The sequence below is a fragment of the Mesoplodon mirus genome, assembly GCF_964341445.2.
Source record: "Mesoplodon mirus genome assembly, chromosome: 10".
Classification (NCBI taxonomy): Eukaryota; Metazoa; Chordata; class Mammalia; order Artiodactyla; family Ziphiidae; genus Mesoplodon; species Mesoplodon mirus.
Genome location: NC_138986.1, coordinates 29861275 through 29886855, shown reverse-complemented (window position 1 = coordinate 29886855; position 25581 = coordinate 29861275). Strand labels below are relative to the sequence as shown.

Sequence of the window (25581 nt, the reverse complement as noted above, 5' to 3'; positions counted from 1 at the left end):
CTTTTTTATATAAATCTTTTTTAATCTCTCATATTCATTTAATTTTATTTTAGAACTGGAATATGAAGGGCTAGAAATGTATCATTGCTATTTTAAAGTGCATTTCATTTATTCATGAGTCTGAACATTGTTTTGTGGTGATTGACCATTTTACTGTAGGGGTGTGTGTGCCTTTCTATTTGGATTGTAAGAGCTCTTTGTATGTTAAGGACATTAGCCTATTGAGTTTGATATTTGCAGAGATACTTCTTTTTATATTTTCATGTATCTTTTAATTGTGATTATTTATGTGTGTGGGAAACTCAAGGGGATGTTTGGCTTTTTTGTTTTATATTCCATTGCTTTTATTATATAAGTCTTCTCTATCTGGGAATTAAAAATATATATGCCTATTTTTCTTAGAGTTTTTTTTAAACTTTAGTTTGCCTAGAAAATTTTTAATATATGATATGGAGTAAAGATGAATTTTTTTTAGTAGTTTACTGACCAGTTGTCCTTCCCACACATTTCTGTAATACCTTCTTTAGCATAATAGTCTTATTTTCATTCTCTTTTTAAAATTGGGTGTGCATTTTATAACATTATATGTTTTAGAACTGAGTCTGGTGATTAAGACAAATTTTCCTGTAATAGAGAGCTGTCATATTAAAATACACATTATGTTTTTTTCAATTTTATGTACTTTAGAAAATTAATGGTTAATGCAGGCTTTTAATTTTTAATCTGTCAATTGCTTAATGACAGACCTCTCTCAGCAAAATAGCAGACTAGGTGTTTATCACAGCCTGGGTCTCTGAAGCTGTCCTCAGATGCTTTTGCTTATCTGCAGGATGCCTGAGTAGCTGTTTATATAGCTCAGTTTTACTATGATGTGATTTTCAAGATCATTATTTCTATCAGATATGGGGATAATGAATTTTGTTCTTTAAAATGCTTCTACAGATTACCAATTATCATGTAAATCAAAGTTTTGGTAATTTTACAAATAATTTCTAAAGATAACTTTTTCATTTTTCCACTTTGTTTTCATCTTTTTGTTTTAGATAGTCCATTTTTAATTGAAGGAAGCTGCTTCTACTTGGGAGTGGCAGGAGAAGTAAGAAAACCACATGGAAGACTCCCAGGATTTAAATGAACAATCAGTAAGTCTTAATTCAATCTCAGTTTTGCTGAAAAATGTTGTGGTAAGACTACTCAAAATCATACTTAAAATAATATATTGTAAAAAGCAAGTTTTTTTGTTATTTTTTAGTTGATTTTTAAATTCTCTTTCAAGATCATAAAACAAACCTCTGGAAATGTATACTCTTTCTGATTAATGATATCATATTTTGAGATCTTCCTTGATTGTCTACTCGTAAAGCCAGTGGTAGAAAGATGAGGGCATTGAAATCATGCCAAGTGTTTTTGACACTCAGCAACTTTACACACCTCCTTTGTAGGGTTTTATTCCAGATGTGCTTGGATAGTGCATGTGTTGTTGAACGTCAGAAGCATGAAAGGCGAAGCATATTACTAGCATGCTTATTGTTCATTTCAAGGATGATGACCACAGTCCTGAAGGGATTTCCTTATTTGCTAAGCTCTTTGGAGAGTGAAGAATGCACAAGATTGGTGGCAACCGTTTTAAGATTCGGATTTCTCAAAGGGAAAGGATTTATATGGCCTTTCCTCCTAACTTATTAGTAGTGTCTCCATGACACTAGTTCTTTAGTGTGTGGAACTGGCGTCAGTGGGAGATCTTCCCCCACGATCCCACAGTTCTGCCAACTGCGGCCCAAACTGTTCTGCCCACAGACAACTAGTGATGTCACAAGTAAGGAGATATGTGTACTTACTACATGTGTGTTATGCAGACTGATGCTCGTCTCCATTAGCTTGTATAATTATGACTTGAACTTAAAGTCTCATGTTTCCATCAGGCAATCGAGGACAGTGTATTGGTGTATAATAATGTGGTTCTAGAAACGATTTCTATAATGAGTTCAATTTAAAAATCAGAATAATGTGTGTTCTGGTGTATACATGCCATTCTAAGTTAATTTATTTTCTATTAAGTATTTCATTTAGATGAAATTATAATCAAGTTTTTAATTTACAGACAGACATCATGACCATTATCTAATTTCTTTTTATATTATATTATTATTTAATTTCACATGGCATCATTGAAGGAAAAATGTAACAAAAAATTACAAAGCCATAAGGCTATTAAAAAATCTGTCAAATAGTAGAGATATTATTCCTCAAAAATGGCTTGAGTTTTTACAAAAGTAGACAAAAGGCAGTTGGGAGGCAGGGGTTTCAAGGTAGTTTTTAAAAAATTCTGTTTATTGAATTATAAGTATTGGTAGTGTAGACTCTAGCAAAAGGGACGATAGTCAGCATGATGATATGTCACCCATGCCATTTTATGTTTTTGGATCCCAGTGGCATCAGAGGTCTGTAAGTGTGACCATATACGTACCTGAGTGAATGATGAAATTATCTTAGTGGCGATGCTTCATGAGAGGACTACTGTCTATCTGTACTTTGTTCCATACAAACTTTGATGATTACTTAAAAGTTTGTGTCCATGTGGGCAATTATGTGTGAGTGTGTGTGTGTGTCTGTGTTAGACTGACCAACTGTCCCTGTTTTCCAGAGACCCAGGAATTTCCTGGGACATAGAATTTTCAAAGCTAAAGCAGGTGGAGTCTGTGCAAACAGGGATGGTTGATCCAGTTAATTACCTTAGGGTCTGTATATACTTAAGAACAAATTTTTGCTTCAATACAGTTAAAAGAGGTTAAAGAGAATATAGTTTTAGGTTTACCATTAGCATGAGGTTATTACCCCAAATGCTTCATACCACCTTTTACAAAGTGAAACCCAGCACTTGTAAATCGTATAGTTTCCTTCCAGTGATATTTTAGGGCTGTGGGACTCAGTATTTAAAAAAAAAGTAAGTTCTCAGTGTTGTTAATGTTCAGCCAGGTTTGAGAATCAGAAGTCTTGGGTGACCTCAGCTCAAACCCAGCTGCTGAACCGGTGGTGAGAATGGGAGAGATTTTGAGAGAAGGAAAGATTGCTCTCCATTCTCTCTTTCTCTTTTCCTTCGCCAACACTGAACTCTCCATCTGAGGGTTATGATCCCGTCAGAGAAAAATTGACAGCTCCTGTTCTGTGGAGTGGTTTGATAGGCCATCAAGAGTGGGCACTTCTGCTTTAAACCACAGGAAACTTGAAGTTTGCATCAAGTGTTCATGGCTTAATTGCTTTGGTTTTTATAAACATCATAAAGCCTTCTTCTTCAGCATTCTTAGACTTATAAGAACATAGACTCATCTGTTCATCTTGTCCATGTGCAAAGGGACAGTTGAGTCTATTAAGTCCCAAGTCAGAGTTGGGACTTTGCAATGGTCTTCTGACTCCAAGTCCAAAGCTCTCTCCATGCCTTATTGCATTTGAGTTCTCTTATTTGGACTTTCCTCACTATAGAATCAACTCCCATTACATTGAAATGATTCCTGTTTGAATGAAATCTTTAAGTGACTTTAAATCTTCCAGAGTATATTGATTAATGTCTCAAAGCTTTTTGAATAATGATACTTAGTGCTTATTAAGATATAGAACAAATAGGGTGAAATTAAAAGAGAGCTCATAATAAGATGAAAGGGAATTTACTTAGATCATAGCTATTTTACTTCAAGAAAGAGTTTTTTTTTTCCTCTAGGCATAGACATAACAATAGGTGCCAGTTTGCACACTTAATGCACATCTAGAATTTTCTGTATACTCTCTCCCATCCTTACCATATCCTTGTAATGTGTTTGTTATGGTCACCATTTTACAGATAAGGAAACTATGCTTTAGAGAATATTAAGCTCAAACAACTCTTAAGTAGCAGAGATTAGAATTGAACCCACTGTTATCTGGTCCTAAAACCTGTAATGAATGGATTTTGCATGATACAACGTAAGGTAAGGACTTGAGTTGTGAAATCAGACATCTCTGACACTTAAATACCGTTGGGAAATTTCTCAAACTCTTCCTCATCTGTAGAGTGGGGAGGATAATAAAAAGATGGTATAAGGACTCAGCACATGCCTTCCTTAGAGTAAAAACTCAATAAATGTTAGCAAATATTACAATAGCCTGATATATTCATATGGTCTTTACTGAGTATGTGTGTTCATTCTTGCATATTCAACTACCTTCTGGCAGACATCCCTGACAGGAAGCACAGAGGTCTATGGACTCAGCAGATGAAAACTGAACTCACCAGCTCTCCTCTCACAATTTTCCCCCCTTTCTTCTCTATTCCACTACTTCCCATCTCAGTGGATGGCATCATCAGCTACTGAGTACGCTAATTCAGAAAACAGGTAGTCATCCTTTTCTCCTGCATCCCCATCTCAAAGTCCTGTCCATTCTTAAGTTTTAATCTGTCTCAAAGTTGTTCTCTTATCTCTATATCCTTATTTTGGATCTTTATTTTTATCTCTTAACTGTCTTTTTCTGTTTTGTTTCTAGAGTGGCCTTCCTAATTTACACACCTAATCCCATCATTATTGTACTTAACATTCTTCACAGGCCTTTTCTTGCCTTCAAGAGAAAATCCCAAGTGTGTAGTAAAGCACACAGACTTAATTGCTTGTCTGTATCTCCAGTCTTACTTCTGGCTTCTTTCAGTTCCCTGAATCTTGAAGACTCTGTGGTTTCTATGCATTTGCTAACACTATAGCCTCTTCCCATATGGGCTTCTTCCCCATCGGAGAACTTGTAAATCTCAAAGACTCACTGAGGGCTTCACTCCCTCTGAACAAGGCTCTCAGGTTGCCTCCTTCTTCCCCGCGCTGTCAGCCACGCTGGGTCAGGGGCCTCTACAATGTGCTGCCGTACCCTTTGGCATTTACCTCTATCCCAGGACTTACCCCACAGAACTGAAATCTTATCTGTTTATTTGCCTCTTTACTAGATTATAAACTACTTAAGAGTAATAGTGGTTCTTGTTCATCTTTTATCCTTACTTCTTAGCACAATTCTTGCTGACATTCAATAAATGTTTTCTTCAAAAGCTTTTATATACTGTTAGTAAGGTATGTTAATGAATAGCCTGAAAAATTTTAGAAAGCCAAAATGTTATTCTCGGAATGGATTACTGACTCATGAATTCATGTATCACTTAACATTTTTTAAAAATTGCATATAACATGTAACACTAGTTTAACAGCATGTGATCAAAACAGAGTTTAGTCCTTAATTTTTTTTTTTTTTTTTTGCATTATATCTGGATCATTTTTTGCAGTCTGGCTTAGAGAATCTAGGAAATTTTAAGAGGTAAGCAATTAGACTAAGATTTAACTTTCATATTTGTCTGAAGTTCTTTATTAGAACTTCATAATTATTTATTATTATTATTATTATTTTTTTTTTTTTTTGCGGTACACGGGCCTCTCACTGTTGTGGCCTCTCCCATTGTGGAGCACAGGCTCTGGACGCGCAGGCTCAGCGGCCATGGCTCACGGGCCCAGCTGCTCCGCGACATGTGGGATCCTCCCGGACCGGGGCATGAACCCGTGTCCCCTGCATCAGCAGGCGGACTCTCAACCACTGCGCCACCAGGGAAGCCCCGTAATTATTTAGAAGCAGTTTGTTATATCCAATTATAGCTTGTTACAGTTTTTAAGGAAATGTTGCTCTTGTTAATAAATATGAAGCTAGATTATACAAAACAGTATTTATACTGATAATCAGAAGTTCATTTGATACTCTGAAATATATTATATTCCTTGTATTCAAATCAAGGCTGAGCAATATTTATGTTTTTATAGCTTCTATAGTATCTTTATACACTGAGGTATTATAAAGTCTTATTTTGGTGGTGCTAAAGATTCCCACAGATTTTTTCTGGTCTGATTCATTCATATCAAAGTGAGAGGGAGTCTGCCCTAAATTAATCATCAAGCTAGAAGGTTTGAAAAAATATGTTGTTTGTTAATTTTATGTAGTATATGTTATACAATAAAATATTAGTGGCTACTAGGTAAAATGAGTTACAGTTTATGGTACACTTGCATTCCCTAATATTGAAACATTAAGGGCCTGAGTTTTCCTACATATGTAAAACGTTGTTACTGAATCAATTAATTTATATTACTGATGACATATTCCCACTAGTGATGTCTAAATTAAGTCACATCCATTGGATACATATTTTACATCGTATATGTCAGCAGTATTTTTAGAAGTTCATATATATGTAGATATTAATGGTATTTATTTTCTTGCATCAAACCTGCTAATTTAATAATGCATATTAAAATTCTAGTTAGTTTAATAAATTAATCTCTTTTCTGTCTCTGTTTTTCACCCCTGGAATACCAAATGATTTTAGATTATTCCTCAGCTGTTCGTTCTTAGAGATTCCCTATTATCATTTTTGACTATAGCCACTAGCACATCTTTAAAACCTGAGCTGCTTTCTGAGCCATTTAGACAGTTTTCTAGATGTTGTATGGAATTGAATATACCATCAAACTTATCATCTAGATGTAGAGCTTCAGAATCACCAACTTCTATCAGTGTTTCAACACTATGTAGAAAAGAATTATTTTTATTAGTTTCAGTTTAAATCACTATTTCATTTTTGATAATGTAGCATTATCAATATCTGGAAATCCTATTACTCTTCTATTGCTTTTTCCTTGGATAGTCTAATTGATTTTAGATCATGCATACAGTGTATTTTATTCAGATCTAACCGAAATCAGGTTATTGTTTTTGAGGCTACAAATCTGGAAGAACTTGTCCTTTTAACTAGTCAAAAGAACCATATTTACAATATGTATTTTTTTATACCACCCAACTGGACAATATACTTCAGAATTCAATGGAATTCTTCTTAAAGCTGAATCAATTTCAGAACTATTGTAACTCCCAGTTGCCAATTATGGCTTTGCTTTTCATTTAGATAATAGAGTACCTAAATGGTATTACCAAGTAGATACGTTAAATATATTTTAATTTTTATTAGTCATTGAGACTTGCTCTTTCATTTTAAGCAATTTTCTAACTTTGAATTTCTATATTTTTGCATGAGCTTATGAAGATTCACAGGAAGATTCCATGAATTATCTTCTATGACCTTCTAAAATTATAACTTAATTTAGTAAAACTTTTCTACAAATTTTAGAATACACACACATATGTAAAGAGAGAGAAGGAAAGCTCCATATTATACAGAATACGGGTTGTAACTACATACCATTTGTCAAGATCTAGAGAGTAAATATTAGACTTTTCTTCTGTCAACTCCGATCAGTTTGTGGCAACTATGTGGAAAAGAACCCTAAAGCTACCTCCTGGCTCATTGGAAGAGTAACATTATCAGTAGAGTGCAATCTGCCATGAACTTGGTAGGGAGGAGGGGTGGCACCAAAGTTCATACTCGCTGAGCCTGAGCTGGGTAGTTATCCAGCTTTGAGCACTTTGTTTGCGTAGTATAGGTGCAAATGAGAGTGATGATATCTTTGGGTACCAGAAGTCTCTTATCTAAATTTACAACTTACATATGGTATATTGATTGTCCAATAATTCTACCTTATGAATTAAAATAAAAGTAACTATTTATGATAGGAATATAATCTGTTTTTTCATGCTTCAGTAATTTTGAGAAGTGGGAAAATTAATGTAACGCAACTTTTGCTATAAGGTATATGCCAAATGGAAAATATTCACTAATGAAAACAGCTTGCATTCACTGATAGCTGTCATGCTAAGTGCTTTGTGTGACTCATCTCATTAAACCACACAACAGCCCCATGTGGCAGGCTGTCATAACCCCGACTGAAAGAAGAGCACGCTGATGCTGAGCTTAGAGATCACATTCAAGGTTGTGACCGCTAGAAAGCTGTGCTGATGGAGTGTGAGCTCGCCAAGTCTTATTCCAGAATCCATGCTGCTGCACACATTATCTTACCTGCTTTCATCAACTTAAGTGGTTTTCAGACCGTTCAATACATTTGGTATCTTAAAGTATGGATTGAAACTCAACTTGATCTCTACTTATTTAAATAAAGAGCAAAAGTTTTAAATATTGTGGAGGGAAATGTAAGTTATTCCACTACAATTACAAATCAATTGCACAACTGTCATCACTAAATCTTTAGAATAGGGAGTGGTAAGATAAAAGAGTATATGAAAATTGATGATAATTCAACAAACACAATTAAACAAATAAAAATTTCTCACCCTCTCTCAGGAAATGTGTTAAACTAAGGATTAAAAGATGAATATATGACAGTTTCTGTCCTGCCCAAACTTTTAGTTTAATATATGATTGTAAGATGTTCTAGAGTTATTTTAAAATGAGATTTGGGCTGTAGCTACTAATTTATTCAGTGAATATTTGTGAGGAACTGCTATATTTGAAGCATAATTTTAGATGGTGGAAATACTTGGTGGACAAAATAGACAAATATTATTCTCATGGAGCTTATTATATTCTAGTGGGGAGAGATGAACAGGAAACCAGTATTATATACTAGAAAGTAATAGTGCGGCCAGAAAAAACAAATAAAGCAGAGAGGAGGGTAGGAAGTTCTGGAGCTAAGATGTATGGGTGGAGCAAGTTGCAGTTTTGGGGAGAGTAGTCAGGGAGATCTCACAGAGAAGATGGCATTGTGCAAAGATTTGAAGAAGCCATGTGGGTATCTGGGGAAGGTGGATTTCTGTTAGAAGGAACAGCAACTGTGAAAAAAGTGAGATGGCACTATGTCTGATACAGTCAAGGAATAAAAAGGAAGCCAGTGGTGGAGCAATCAAGGGGTGATAAGGAAGTGATCAGAATGGGAGTGTGGAGGTGAGGAGTACAGATTGTGTAGAGGTCTTTAGGCCATTGTAAGAGCTCGAGCTTTGCTCTGAGTGTCATGTGAAGCAATTTGAGGGTTTTGAGCTTAGGGATGACATGATGGAACTTAAGTTTTTAAAAGATCATCCTGTATGCTATGTTGAAAATGGGCCATATGAGGTCAAGAGTGGAAACTGGGCTAGTCTAAGTATCCAGGTGTGAAATGGACAAGATAGCAGTAGAAATGGTGAGAAATGGCTGGGTTCAGGGTATGGTTTGAATGTAGAGCCAAGATGACTTGCTGATGGATTGGATGTGGATTGTGAGAGAAAGAAAGACCTTGACTTCCAGGTCTTTGTTCTGAGCAGTGGGAAGGATGGAGTGGGGCATTTACTGAGATGGAATGAGTTAGAAGGAACAGGTTGAGGGTGGAGATCAGGAGTTCAATTTTAGACATGGTAGCAGAGACATTGCTGTGCTTTCACCAACCCTGTTTCATACTTCTCTTTTCTGGTGCATCCGGGACTACACTTCCTAGCCTCCTTACATTTAGACAGGATGATATAGCTAGTTTAGGGGAAGTGATGTGTGTATTATTTCCAGGCTGAGGCAGTGAGAAGCCTGTGCGTGATTCTTTAGTCTCTATGTTTGCCTAGTGTGGAGAATGGGGAGGAGGATTGCAGGTAAAGATGGCAGAGCTCCAAGATGGAGGAAGATTGAATTGATGAGGCCCTGAATGGAGAACAGCTTCCCAGGAGAGTATTAAGCAACTGAGTTAATAGGGACATAATAAGTTTTACCTGATATTTGAAAAATGAGTGAAAATGTTGGGGGGAGACAGTTAGCTGTAACCCTATGGAACCCAGGAGAGAAGGTTGGACTTGAAATAAATTTGGGAGGCTTCAGGGTATTGATGATATTTAAAGAACTATTATTGGTTGAGATCACCAAGAGATGAAGTCTAGATAGAGACAAATTGAAAGGACTGAGCTCTGGGACATTCAAATATAGAGGTTAAAGAGATGACAGTTTACGTAAGACAGCGTCTTTGTCCTACTACCATAACACCTGTAAGCACTGAGGTATGCCGCAGCTAGTATACGTTGCCAAAGTCAGTGAATTCTCCTTTGATGTGCTTTCTTTCAAGTTTCCTAAGGGTCATATATTATGCCTGAGTTACTGGTTACTGGATTTACCCCTCTCGGGAGAAAAAGCCAGTATACAGCCGAATAGGTATTCAAACATCATTCACTTCTTTGCATTTTCTGTCCAAGTAACAAAAACCCATAAATATTTAGAAGAAAATAGTCAACAAGTATTACATTCTTATTGCTGTGCTTGTAGATATGATGTTTCTATGCATCCCAGCTTAGCAAAGAATTGATCTACATCAGGGATACTCAGCTTCAGCATTACTGACATTCGGGTGGGGTAATTCTTTGTCGTGGGGGCTATCCTGTGCATTGGGTGATGTTTAGAAGCATTTTGGTATCTACCCACGAGATGTCAGTAGCACCTTCTTCCCCCACCTCCCCCACTCTCTTTCTTTAGTGACAGTCAACCAAAAATGTCCCTAGCCGTAGACAGATGTCTTCTGGGGAGAGGCAAGCATCACTGATCTATATTATGTCTACTTTCAATGAGTTATTTGTTTATATATTTATTCCCTGCAAAATATTTGAGGAAGTTTACCTGAACATTAATATAATATGCTATATTAAATTATTGAGGGAACTGGGATGAAAAGACAAACACATGATAATACAGAACTTAAGCAAAACAACATTGCCAAGTTAACAGTATAGAATAATAAGTACTATGCTATCAGCAGGGAAAGTCTGTTCAACGAAGGTCAAGAAAGGAATTCTAGATAGGCTAGGTCATATGTTAACTTGATCTTGAAAGAAACAATGGAACTGTATGGACACAATAAGACCTATCCTGGCCTGGTGAATAGCAGGAATGAAAACTCAAAAGTGCAAAACATAAGGCAGTAAAGCCTGCCCAGGAACTGTAGATGGATTAGAATGACTGAATAAGAAGCTTTGTGGGGATGAAGATGTAGAGTGGTGGGGACTCTGGCTGAGAAGTCCTGAGACCAGACTGAAAGGGTCTTTGAAGCCAAGTTTCTGTATTTACATGGTGCTTGGTTACCAGCATGATGCTTGTCATGGCATGAAGTATAGAGGTGTATAAGATGCTGCACTATCTTTGGACCTTTATCTTGGATGTAATGGAAAGTCCCATAATTTTTGAGCAAGAGAATAGTATTTTAAAAATGTTGTTTTAGGAAAATTAACCAGATGGTAGGAAGATTAGTGAAGGTGTGCAACTTGGCACAGAGGATGGTTTAGGGGCCCTTGAAGCAGTTTATGTGTGAGCTGAAAAGGGCTTAAACCAGGGGCAGGAAACTTTTTTTTGGCAAAAGTCAAGACAGTAAATAATTTTGGCTTTTTCCATGTAGTCTCTGTACAACTCCTCACCTCTGATGGTGGAGTGTGAGAGCAGCCATAAGTAACGCATTCGTGAATGGGCATGGCTGTGTTCTAATAAAACTTTTTTTTTTACATAAACAGGTGGCAGGCTGTGGACCATACATGGCCAACTCCTGGCCTAAATGTGTGACAGTGGAAAGAAAGCTAGGAAAGGATCAATGTAAAGAACTTGAAGCTTTACTGAACTTGAGTAACTAACCAACAGGGTTAATGGGAGGAAGGTGCATCGTAGATATGGAGAAGGAAAAGGCAAGGATTATCCTGGAGTTTCAAGCTTAGGGGATACCAGTAAGAGTTCAGGACCACATGTCAGTGACTTCAGTAATCAGAGAGATGTATTTGAATTTAGAACTTTGGAGAACATGTCAAACTAGCAACTGGTAAAGCTCTGTGGTGCCATGGAGGAAATGTCTAGGCTGGTCACATAGAGCAGAACAGTATTTTTTAAGGTGCTGTATATAAGGGGAAATTATAGCTGGCAAAAGGGCAGGAGGATGAGAATACGCTTAGGAGAATACCATGTTTATGAAGTGGAAGGGGGAAGATGGATCAGGAGAGACTGAGATAGGGAAAAGAAAGGAAGGTCAGGGTAATACTGTCTTCAGAGCCAGTGTCCCAGAATAACTTTCAGGAGGAATTGGTCATCACTTTCTGACATTTCAACAAGGCAAGCAGAATGGGGACTGAGAAGAAGGCTATTTCATTTGTTGATTAGAAGGCCATTGGTGGCCCCTCAGGACACAGTCCTTTTAGAGCTCAACACAGAGGTTGAACCCAGAAAAGATGTAGAGACATCTCAGAGGCTGAACACAGAAAAGATGATGAGGAAGTAAGAGGAAGTTTGTATGTTGAAAGAAGAGAAGCAGATGAGTGATCGGAGGGAGCACCTTTTTCAAACAAGGGGAAGCTTGTGTGTGGTTGGTGACGGGGGAAAAGGACTCTGTGGAGAATTGACTCAAGCTGTCACAGAGGGAGGAGGGATCAGCGGAGGTCAGAATGGAGAAGATAATGGTGGGATGAGGGAGGGATCCACCCTCTGACTGAAAATGTTAGAGAATGCCCGTATCCTTGGATATTCTAAGGTGCTCTACCTGGATGACATTCTTTTTTACTTAGTTCCATAGGAGGGAAGTACAAGATCAGGGAGTGAATGGAAGCATGGTAGGATTAAATGCTTAGGTAGTATAATTAGTATTAAATGCTTAAGAAGATCAGGAATAGGCATTATTTTAAAAAATGGAAGGAGATCTCCTAGAACTCAATATTGTGAGACATTTTCAGTTTTCTTTTAGCAAAGTAGGTCACAATGATTAGGACTTAAGGCTGTGTGTTAGCATGGAAAGTTTATTTATTTATTTATTTATTGCATCAAAACCATTAGGAAGAGACAAGAGAAAAATAAATACTTTTGTGGTCAATGAAAATGCCTCTCATCTTGGGAAGAAACTGCTTTCTCTGTTTTCTTTGGATATCAGTACCTCTAACAAAAAGAAGAGCCTATTTATTTAGATGGCATTGTGGCAAATTAGACAATAGAGTCGGACTGAGAAAGTACTTGCCTCAAAGTACATGGAATACTATTATTTCATATCTTCTTGGACGGAGGACTGATTTCTCTGCTCAGACTTCTTTAGGATACAAATACCCTTGTTCGTGTTCACATGGGAAGAAGTTCATGTTAAATCTCTTGGCAGGAGCCAGCATGGCAGGGTGGAGAAAGCTCTGCCAAAAAAGTAAAAGAGAGTTCAAAAAGAAGGAGCAGACATTGCCTACTTCGTTTAACTTTTACTGTTTTCCCCAAACTGCTGTGGATGACACCTGTGGACAGCGGATTATACCTAGATTGTGAGCCCCAGATGCTCACAGCTAACATTTATGCAGTCCTCACTCGGGCTTTCTGAAGGCTTTGTGTATATCAGCTCATTTAATTCTCACGACAGCTTGATGAGGTGGACACTATTATTATCCCCCAGTTTATAGATGAGGGGGCCACCCAGCTAGTGGGTGAGGGAGCAGGATTTTAACCGAGGCAGTCTGGCTCCAATATTAACTGCTAGGCGAGTCCTCTGGGAAAATGCCAATACTAACTGCTAGGCGAGTCCCTGGGGAAAATGCAATGCACTCTTGATTTTTCAGTCCTCCACCCTGACTTGTGTCTTCAACCACAGCAGCAGCAACAATGACACTGAAATGTTTTGAGGGTTCATACTGAAGGAGAAAAAAGTTTTGATCTGTGTCCATTTCTTTTATATTAACATTTTCTGTAATTCGCAGATCACACCAGAGACGATGTGAAAGGGGCAGAGGGAGGACTATAAAATAGATGGTTCTTTATTTGTCAGTCTACTGATTAAAAGATTGGGTGTAGGTGGACTCTGGAGTCTCTGCTGTTCTTTCTATACCAGGGTCTGTAGGAAGATTCAAAAGCACACTCATGTTTCCTTTATATTAAATGTCTTGCCTAATTTATCTCCTTTAAATATGGCCATGCTTGATACTGAGGGCTAGCGGGCTTGGTTTGGAGGTGATAGGGAACTTTAGAGATTGCTCTTTCCAAACCCTTTATTTTATAGATGCAAAAATGGAGGCTGGGAGGGCTTAAGCACCTTATCGGGCTAAGGCCATTGCAACAGCACTGTGGTTTTTTTTCTTTTTCTTTTTCTTTTTTCTTTGTTCTTAATGTTTAAACCCTTTTTAAATTTTTTTTAATTTTATTTATTTATTTTTATACAGCAGGTTCTTATTGGTCATCCATTTTATACACATCAGTGTATACATGTCAATCCCAATCACCCAACTCATCTCACCACCACCCTCACCTCCACTTTCCCCCCTTGGTATCCATACATTTGTTCTCTACATCTGTGTCTCTATTTCTGCCTTGCAAACTGGTTCATCTGTGCCATTTTACTAGATTCCACATATATGCATTAATATATGATATTTGTTTTTCTCTTTCTGACTTACTTCACTCTGTATGACAGTCTCTAGGTCCATCCACATCTCTACAAATGACCCAATTCCGTTCCTTTTTATGGCTGAGTAATATTCCATTGTATATATGTACCACATCTTCTTTATCCATTCATCTGTCAGTGGGCATTTAGGTTGCTTCCATGGCCTGGCTATTGTAAATAGTGCTGCAATGAACACTGGGGTGCATGTGTCTTTTTGGATTATGGTTTTCTCTGGATATATGCCCAGTAATGGGATTGCTGGGTCATATGGTAATTCTATTCTGAGTTTTTTGAGGAACCTCCATACTGTTCTCCGTAGTGGCTGTATCAATTCAACACTGTGTTTTGAAACAAGATTTTTTTATTCGTTCCAACCTCAGCACTAAAATTTGAATACTTTTGTATACAGATTTTTAACAGCTAGAAATTAAAATTAACACCCTGAAAACTGCCTGAATTACTGCTTTATTTAGAGGTTGATAAAATAATATTTAGAGGTTGATAAAATAATTGCATTTGAGCTTATACTGAAATTGTTGTTAGCTCAGGGTCGTTTAAGAACTCTCCAACAAAGGTGTGAAACACTTTATTTTACGTGTTTGTTTTTCTCCCAGTTATTATTTACTGCTCAATCAGCATTAACAGAAGAAAAATAATTTGCTAAGTTACTCCAGGATAGGATTTCAAAGGATCTTATTAAAAAGAGATGTAATTTCATCCTCTGGGCCTTTTATATAACAGAGTGCATAATTGGGTTACTTCATTTTGACCCGGAATTAAACAATAGGTTAAAGTCTTGCACAGGAAGTTAAAATATTTATTCAACAAAGATTTAAAAGTATATTATGGTTGTTTTTAGGATGTCTTTATACCTTATAGCTTTATACCTTTATTTTAGCTAACTTTTGTCTGAATAGCCCTTGCCTCAAAGTTTTCTGTTTATTTTACAAATCTTATAACACGTAGGTATTTGATAACTACTATGTATAATCAGTGATTTTTAAATGCATAACTTTGACAAATTGATATACATTGTATGCTTTTGTATATTGTTTAACTACATATGGCCACAGTTTACTTATGGTGCTCAGATATGAAAAGTATAGAGTAGATGTCACAGATCATAACAATGCTTCAAATATTAATATTAAGGGAAGTAAGTCTGGATGTCTGTAAGTTTAATTTTTTTTGAAAGGGCTTCAAATGCCTGCCTTTTTATTTATTTACTTATTTATTTTTGGCTGTGTTGGGTATTCATTTCTGTGCGAGGGCTTTCTCTAGTTGTGGCAAACGGGGGCCACTCTTCATCGTGGTGCGCGGGCCTCTCACTATCGTGGCCTCTCTTGTTGTGGAGCACAGGCTCCAGACGCGCAGGCTCAGTAGTTGTGGCTCACGGGCCTAGTTGCTCCACGGCATGTGGGATCTTCCCAGAACAGGGCTTGAACCCGTGTCCCCTGCATTAGCAGGCAGATTCTCAACCACTGTACCACCACGGAAGGCCCTGGAAGTCTGTAAGTTTAAAGTAAAAAGCCTTTATGACTTCAGTTTTGAGAGCACTTTCATAAGATGAAAGGGACAATGTCAGGGCACTACTAACTGGAGCTGTCTAGCGGTACAGGTATCCTTCAATGAGACTCTTGTAAAGGTAGTTACCTCTGCTCACTCACCCTGGACTGAAGGCTCACCCTTTCTTCAAACCTCTGTGATTTGCATAGTAATATCCATAATGATTCCTTTTTGGGGTGATTGTTTCCATCCTCACTGTGAGATTGTGGACTTCTTTTTTTTTTTTTTTTTTTTTCCATGAAGCAAGGTTTTTATAGGCTGGGATCCCAGCTAGACTGATGCTTTTTCCCTCATTTTGTTTGTTTAACACCTTGGATTTTGAAAGTCATTCAAAATTAAAGGACTTGCATATTATCTCAGGAAAATAATTTGTGATTAAAACTCTGTGAAAAATCCTAAAAGGTGTTTAGACGTTTGTTCAGTAACTTGTTATCAATGGTTGGATAAGATGTCTTTCTGGAGTGCTTGTCTGCTAAACATCTATATGGTGTTTTCTGTAATGGTATCTGCTTACTTTTTGGGTGATTCTGACACATTCCATTGTGCATAAGTTATTCTGCAGAAGTAAGTCAGGAATCATTCATGATAATTTCAGGTTACACATAATTATTTTAGAATGTTAAATGAATTTGCTAAACTTCAAGGGAATAAATTTAACACCAAGCATTTTTGGTTTAATAGGTTTTAATGCTAGACTAATTTTTTCGCCTTAGTTTATTTTATTGTTTCTTGCACTGTCATTGGAAGTGTATGTACATTATGTCCATTCTTGAGCCCTTAAAGTTAAGCTTGAGATGTAAGGAAATTAACTGAAGGTCTTCAGGATATTGGTGTTTGTTACATGAAGATGGATTGAATGTTGATGTTGGGCTCTTAAGCCGGAAGTTGCTTTGCTGTTAGATTCTATTAGATTGAATGTATCAACTTTTATACAAGAAATTGGGAGGAAAAATGTGCTCCCAGTGCCTGATTTTCTCTGTCTTTGGGACAAATAACAAATTTAGGAATTGATAGAAAAGGAAAATTTTTGTGTTGTTAAAGCTTTTTTCAGACTTTATAATGTTATTAAATAATATCCTTTGACATCTGGATGTTTATGAAAAAGCTCCTAGAAATTTAATTATGCCTATTTAATTAGCTTTTTCCTTTTTCTAAATGTTGCCTCTTTGGCATAATCTTTGCATTTTAAAGCTTGATGAGACAGCAGAGACCAAACAGTCCAACTCTATCATTTCATAGATACAATGAAACTATGGATCAGGGAGATTAAAAAGGTTATCACCCACAGCCAGTGGATGATAGAGGACTCATAGGTGGATTTTTGAGTCCCAGACAGTGTTCTTTACAATCCAAGCATGCTTGGTTTTTTTCATGTCCCAGAGCTTTCACTTAGGACATTTGTTGAAGTTTTGAGTCTAGAGAACTTCCACTGATGGATTTTGAAGTCACACAGGGTAAAGCTTTACTGATAATTTCCGACTGATTTGAATCCACATGAATCCCTACCATATTCAATTCCCAGTGTTCTGTAACACATTGAAAACCCTTAGCCAGGATTTCTTATCCTCAATAGAATAAATCTGAGACTTCTCACAATGAACCCAACTGCAGTGCTCTATTGCACAGAGAATGTGAACTAATTTTAATTGTTTCTGAAGAAAATGACATGGGTAAAAATGAAATGATCATAAGAAATGACTAAAGCGTTACAAAGAAAGTTCCTATTTCATATTCTGTATTGTCCATGTCAAGATCGATTTTATTAGTGTGTTTTCCTTTCTGTTTTTATTTCTTTGAGATTCAGAAATCAATGGTAGCAGCAGGTTTTCAAACCATGTGTTCTAGTATATTTCACAATTACCTATGTCATACCCCCTCTATCTTTTTCTTTCAACTGAGTGTAGGTTAGTTAACCCTTATTTTAAAGCATATTGTATTATAAACTACGAGAAGTGTTTTTTTGAGACCATTTATCTATGGGTAAATAGTTAAACATTTATATTCATGCTTTTTTTCTGGAATATAAAGGATAGGAAGTTAAGTATATCCATAATAGTAAAAGCAGTTCAGGGTTTCTATTTATATTGTAACTCAACATTGGTAGAAAACTTTTTCAGTTGCCTACTAGTCATTTACCTCTTTTCTTCTTTGTTAACAGAATCCTGATTTTGTTGAGGGCCACCCACTGTTCTAGGTGTGGAATTGCTTGAAGGCAGATTTATGGTAATCTTAGTCTGCCCTGACAGTGATTGGTCAAGTGCTGGGAGGCTGACCCAAGGGGCTTCTGGGAAAGGTCTTATTTCATCTAAATAGAGTGTTGCAGGAGGGAGGACTCCTTTCTTTCATCCCTTCATTGATTACTGCTTTGGAGGCTGCTGCTGGAGAATATGATGCCTTAGCCATTCTCTGAGAATGAGGTGATAAGCCTAAGAATGAAAAGCCAAAATGCTAAAGATGGCTAACCAGAAGGACAGAGAGAACTTGCATCCTTGATGAAATTATTGAGCTGTCAAGCCTGGCACATCCTCCTTCCAGACTTCTTGCTTGTGAGATAATTATAGTTTTAAATTGAGATGTTCTGTTAAGACTTGTATGTGTGGTTTCAGACCCTGGGGGAAAGGAAAGAAAAGACAGAAGTCATAGTCCCTGACCTTAAGGATCACATAATCCTGTGCTTCTTAAAACTGATTTTTGAAATGACATAAGAATCCTTCAGAAACAAGAGATTGCCTTATTTAATTTGTTTTAATTTTTGAACTTTTATTGAGGTATAATTTATATACAACAAACTGCATGTGTGTTTGTGTATGTGTGTGTGTATTCTGGATACAAATCCTTTATCAGACATATACTTTCAGATATTTTCTCCCAGTCTGTCATGCATTTTAATAGTCTTAGCTTGTTAATTGCCAAAAAAGAAAAGAGAAGGAAAACAAACCTTTTGGAAGTTTGACTGACATTGCATTGAATCTACAGATCAGTTGGGGATAATTGACATCTTAACAATCAGTGTGAGGCCTTTTGCCCATATATTTATGTCTTTTTTAATTGCTCTCAGCAATGTTTTGTCATTTTCAGTATACAGGTCTTACAGCTTGTCAGATCCATGTCTTAGTCTTTCATATTTTTGATGCTATTGCAAAAGTTTTTAATTTCAATTTCTAATTGTTCATTCCTTGTATATGGAAATAAGTTGAGTTTTGTATATTGATCTTTTATTGTGCATCCTTGCCAAGTAATTATAGTTCTACTGTGGGGTTTTCTGTATAGACAATACAATTGTCTGTGAATAAAGACAGTTTTACCTTACCGTTCCTCAGTCTAAATGCCTTTTATTTTTATTGCTTTACTGCAGTGGCTAGAACCTCTAGTAACATGTTGAAGAGCAGTGGAGAGAACAGAATCCTTATATTTCTTTATATCAAGTTGAGGATGGAGTCTGTAATTGTCCATAGAAAGTCTCAAATGAAACTTCTTGGGAGGCTTATGATTGATTTTGAAAAAAGAATTATTCATGTTTTACATTCTCCTCTGTAATGTATCTTTATGTTTTAAAATAGAAAATACATTTTAAAAATGTAGTTAGATTATCTCACTCAAGCACTGTTTCTCTCTCCCAGCCCCATTGTTAAAAGTGATGCTCCAGGAAGATGAGCTATATTCAGTACTATGATTTTGAGTATGGACAAATGTATAATGATATGTATCCATCATTATAGGATTTTATAGAGTATTTTCACTGACCTAGAAATCCTCTGTGCTCTACCTGTTTATCCATTCCCTCCAACCCCTGGCAACCACTGATCTTTTTACTGTTGCCATAGTTTTGTATTTTCCAGAATGTCATATAATTAGAATCATACAGTATGTAGCCTTTTCAGATTGGATTTTTTCACTTAATAATATGCATTTTAGGTTCCTTCTGTCTTTTCATGGCTTGACAGCTCATTTCTTTTTAGTGCTGAATAATAATTCATTGTTTGTGGATGTACCACAGTTTATTTACCCATTCACCTAATGAAGGACGTCTTGGTTGCTCCCAGGTTTTAGCAATTATGAATAAAGCTGCCATAAAGTGCAGGTTTTTGTGTGGACATAAGTTTTCAACTCCTTTGGGTAAATATCAAGGGACATGATTGCTGGAATGTATGGTAAGAGCATATTTAGTTTTGTAAGAAACTGCCAAACTGTCTTTTAAAGTGGCTGTACTATTTTACCTTTTCCCCAAAGATGAGTGAGAGAGTTCCTGTTGCTCCGCATCCTAGCCAGCATTTTGTATTGTCAGTGTTACAGATTTTGGCCATTCTAATAGATACGTGGTGGTATCTCATTGTTGTTTGAATTTCCACTTCTCTGATGACATATGCTTATTTGCCGTTTGTACATCTTCTTTGGTGAGGTATCTATTAAGGTCTTTGGTCCATTTTAAAAACTGGTTGTTTTCCTACTGCTACATCAAAGTTAATATGTGAGTTGTAATATGCTATGCATGCAGAGCTTGTTTGTGATTAATACAGTTTTTTTTGCAAGTTACACAAAATTAATGTTTCAAGTGATATCTGAATTTTAAAGGATTATTTAAATGATCATTATATAAATAAGTTCTTCTTCTGATTATGTATACAAGTGGTCCCCTACCATGGTGACAAATCGAATCATTGATTAATGCTAGGACTCTGAACACACCTAGAAAAAATAGATTTGAAGCTGTATTCAAAGAATTTTATTTAGCCTTACCAGGGCAACTGTCTTACTGGTGCAATATTCTAGGACCTTGCACTGAGATCCAGCTTGGTCATTACAGAGAGATATATAATAGAAAGGTGTCTCCAAAAATAAAAAATAATGACACATATTACTTATTAAGCACCTACTAATTATAAACCACGGTGATTTATATATGATTAATGTTTCACACATATTAAATTTATGTGTATATATGTAATTTTTATCTTTGCAAAAATTATAATTATAATTTAGGTATTTACAGTCCCTTTTTGAAGATGAGACAATGGAATCTTAGTGAGGTTATGATTTTGCCCAAATTCACATAATGAGTGGCAAAGACTGGATCCAAATCTAGGTTGTCTGACTCCGGGGTCCTTGTTTACTCTGCTATATCATATGTATTATTTATTGGTGAATTTATTTTAAAAAGTTTAATTGAGTATTTACTTTGTGCTAGGTACTGACTGTTATAGGTGCTGAAAATACTGCAGTGGAAAAAAAGACACTGAGTTCTTGCTTTCAAATATTTACATTCTAGTGAAATAAAAAAGGAAACAAAGTATATACACTTTTCCTGTGGTGGTAAATGCTATGGAAAATGAGCAAAGATGTGTAACAGGATAGAAAGTGATAGAGGAAGAGGTGTGTATACTATTTTTCTATAGTTTGATGGTTAGAGATGGGCAGAGACAACTCCTTTTGTAAAACTGACATTTGGGCAGAGGTGTAAAGGAAGTGAAAGAATGAGCCATGGGAATATATGCAGGAACAGCCTTCATGTAGAGGGAACAGCACATGCAGTGCTGTGAAGATGAGAACTTGCTTGGTGTGAACAGGGAACAAAAATGAGACCAGTGTGCCTGAAGCAAAGTGAGTGTAGGGGAGAAGGTAGGGTCAGAGACCAGAGAGGTGGTTTGGTGCCAAAACTTGGTCAAGACTTTGGATCTTACTCGGGGAGAGATGGGAAGTCATTGGAAAGATTTGAGCATGTGTTTCTGATATGAAGTTGCTTACATTTTAGATGAAGAGTAGACCATAGGACACAGGAAAGGGTTTGAGGACCAGTTAGGAGGATATTGCAGTGGTTTAGGCATGAGATGATGGTGGTTTGGGCTAAGGTAGTGACTGTAGAAGTGATGATAAGTGGTAGAATCTATTTCAAAAGTAGAGCCAACAAGATAAGCTAAAGGATTGGATGTGGTTAAGAGGAAAAAAGAGGGTCAATGATGACCGTAAGTTTTTTGACTTATGATGAATATTACCATAAGAAAATTTTCAGGAAGGAAGATTGGGAAGGAAATCAAGAGTTCAGTATTTGTATGATGTGGAGTAGGTTTTTTCTTTCCTGAATGTCTCATCATTCCAAGCACATTTATTGGCTTTGGCTATTTTTCCTTTATTGTCTATTTCCCATTTATCATCTATCAGGTATCCATTTATGTCCATTAAAGTAGACGTAATTGTGTTGTTCAAAGCTTCCATATTACAGATTTTTATCACTTAACCTATCAATTTTTTGTTGGGGAGGCATCACTGGATCTATCAATTACTGAGATATGTGCGTTAAAATCTCTCATTGTAATGGTGGATTTATTGGTTTATCTCACAATTGTATTTTGGTTTTATATGTATTGAAGTTATGTTACTGGGTCCATGCACCCAGTAATTTAGAATTTTGCATTCTTCCTGGTGAATTAGCTTTTATCAGTATGTGTTAATGTCTTTATCAAGTGCTCTTTGCTCTAAAATCTATTTGGTTTTTTATTAATCTACCTACAACTGTCATTCTTTTGGTTAGTATTTGTGTTCTTGTTTTTGAGCTCATGTTGTTTTGAACTTTATCTGTGGGAATCCTGTGGGACCTGGATTTAAAATATGTTCCTCCACAAAGAATTCGTACTTGCTTCTGCCAGATGCCTGGAAGCCCTATCATCTGGGGTTAATTTAAACTAAATTTTGATTTAAATTTTGTTGGCAACCCATGTAGCATGAATTTTGATTCCCAGATTGAGTGATTGTGGGCTTGTGGTTAGGAATTCTCAGGAAAGTGTTTTCTTATTTTCCCATCTAAGCCAAGGTCAAGACAGACATGTGGCCCCATCATCATCCTATGCAAGATGGGGCTTTTTCTGCTTCATCTCTGCAGGTGCAGCCATTCAAGGATCCCACCTTGATGTGAATGTCCAGATCTTAATATCTCACCTGTTTGAACTCCTGGCTTTGTCTCATTGAAACCCAAGTTTGAGTCCAGTGGGGACTGATTCTAGGGCAAACCCCAGCCTGTACTCACTAACCCTGTAGAATTTTCCAGTCTTTAAATTTTTGTCCTCTGAGGAATTTCATTACTTTCTTGCCATGCTTTAAAAGATATTTGATTTTTATGCAGAATTTTTACATCTGTCTTAGCAGGAAGGGTTTCTCTAGTCCACAGTGGTTCTTGCTGACACAGAAGGTTGTAAACACACAAGGGTCTGAGTCCAAGCCCAGCACTGAGGTGGCTCTTCCCAGCTTTATGGGGTAAATACCTTCGGGTTGCATGAAGATCCTCTTCTTCAACCTCTCACTCTGTGGTTTTAGCATCCACTAATGATTATTGCCTGAATTAACTATGATGCTGAGGGCTGCAAAATGGCAATCTCCAAGGTCTATTATTTCTTCTATATGTATTATTTGCTATTTTTCTGTAAAGAAGAGCTTTCTTCTCTGACCTGTCTACCTTTTTTCTCTTATTGTGGTCTCAAGGATTATTTTTAATTAAATATATTTTTATCCTTTATAAGTTATTATTTTTGATCCTCAAACTGTCCTGAATTTAAGTGGGAGCCCCTCAAACCAACTCCTGTGTCCTTTTGATATGCCCCACTTAAATCTTTGAGTCCGTTTTTAGTCTTTGGAGCAAGAATATGTTCCAGGCTTGCTTTGTGCTATCACTTCACTGGCTCTCAAATCAGCTAGTTTTCCCAAGGAATCCTCCTTCTTTAGGTGGGGAATGGCAGTTATAAACCAAGATGTTCTCATTGCTTCAGGAGTGTCATTGTGTTTAGGCCCTTTCAGTGGAAACAACCAAAGAGTCTTAATTTTTAAAATCAGAAGTTTATACTGATATCTGCAACGATAAGAGTTTATGTGCTCTATAAAAATCAATGTCAGGAACAATAACATAGTGAAATGCACTGGCCTTTTGACCTTGGGCAGTTTACTTAACCATACTGTGTCTTTCTTAGTTTCCACATCTAAAAGATCAGAATAATAAAAGTATTAACTTAGGAGGTGTTATGAGAAGTAAGTGTGTTGATATATGTTAGAACTGTCCCTACCTCAGAGTATGCACTTTATAGTCATTTGCTAAAAATATTAGGTTGGACCTTATAGAACTACCACTGTTTGACCATTTTTGACCTGCAAAAATGACAATTTAATGTGGTTCAGCATAATAAATGTATGAATACCTTCATTCACTGAGTGCCTATCAGGGGCTGGGCATCAGGCTCTGCAGTAGACACTTAAAGGTAAGTACAAGAGTCCCTGCCCTGAAGGAGATGACAGAGAAGTGATGGAGCTATAAATTAGGTTTCTCAGTAGTGCTTTTTATGTAGTGGGAGAGTGAAGCAGGATTCTTCTTAGGTGATCATGTGTCAATTGGGGGCAGGAGACAAAGTCTGGAAATCTAGAGAACAAGAAGGGTGGGGCTGTAGATTGGAGACCCCAAGACTTAAGGTGGGAACTCCTAAGGGATGTCCCAGGGAGTGAATTAGAAAAACAGACCACATGGGTGCAGTAATGTGTGTGCAATTATGCAAGTAAAAAATTCTCATAATTATGAACCTATTTCCATAATATGAGAAAAATGAACATATACATTAGAATCCTACTTATTCCTTTGTTAACTCTTTTTAGAAAATTTTCTTTCCACCTTTCAATGCAAACCCAAGGCCATAGTGATATTTTTATCATTGAAATTGTGCCATTAAATACTTAACATCAAGCTAACAAGTGGTTGCCCTTCACAATAGTGATACAAATAGAAGTTAATATGATGAGTATTAATAGTCTATTCTCTCATTCTCTCATCATCTCTTATTAAATGTTAATGTAATGAACTCAGCCAAAAAAGAATGAAATATTGCTATTTGCAGCAACATGGATGGACTTAGAGAATATTATACTTAGTGAAGTACGTCAAACAAAGACAAATGTTATATGATATCACTTATATGTAGTGTCATAAAAAAATACAAACAATAATACAAATGAATCTGTATACAAAATAGAAACAGACTCACAGACATAGAAAACAAACTTACAGTTACCAAAGGGGAAAGGGGGGTGTAGATTAGGATTATGAGATTAACAGATACAAACTACTATACATAAAATAGATAAGCAACAAGGATTTACTGTATAGCACAGAGAATTATATTCAATATCTTGTAATAACCTATAATGGAGAATAATCTGAAAAAATATAACTGAATTACTTTGCTGTACACCTAAAACTGACACAATATTAGGTCAATTCAGTATTGAATACTCTACTATACTTCAATTAAAAAATGCTAATGTAATAAGAATAACACAGAATTTAGTACAAATGTGTGACTGAAAATAGCTGATCCTTCAGGAACGAGTGACTTTTATTGGCCAATATTTAGTTAATCTCAGTGTTAATCACACATTTGTACAAAATATGTTGTAACTCAGTGTCTTTCAGGAGTGATGCATTCTCATACCGGTTGCCATCATTTTCAGATGAGCTTTAATTGATGGAAGAGTCAAAGTGGAGGAGTATTATGAGTACCTTCTCACAAAATCGCCTTTTAAAACTTCTAATGAGCACAGTGGTTGGATCGTTACCACTCTGTTCCACTTGCCTTCTGTATTCTGTATGTCCAGTAAATTTTCCAGTGCTTAAAAAATTAAAAGCAAAGTTTTTGTAAAATCCTAAGAAACTTCATCTTGCTAAAGGCTAACTCTAGTTGAGTCTTGACTTTTCATAGCACAT

At 36.4% G+C, this 25581-nt stretch overlaps 1 protein-coding gene across 2 annotated transcripts in view; it reads left to right on the top strand.

Annotated features, from left to right (window-relative positions):
• Positions 1–25581, top strand: part of EYA4 (EYA transcriptional coactivator and phosphatase 4) — a 257178-nt gene that overhangs the window by 27131 nt on the left and 204466 nt on the right. For both annotated transcript variants that reach the window (XM_082633829.1, XM_082633828.1), the window contains exon 2: positions 1044–1142. In XM_082633829.1, coding sequence (XP_082489955.1) covers positions 1110–1142 — 33 coding nt within the window. In that variant the 5' untranslated portion in view covers positions 1044–1109. The remainder of the gene's footprint in view (positions 1–1043; positions 1143–25581) is intronic.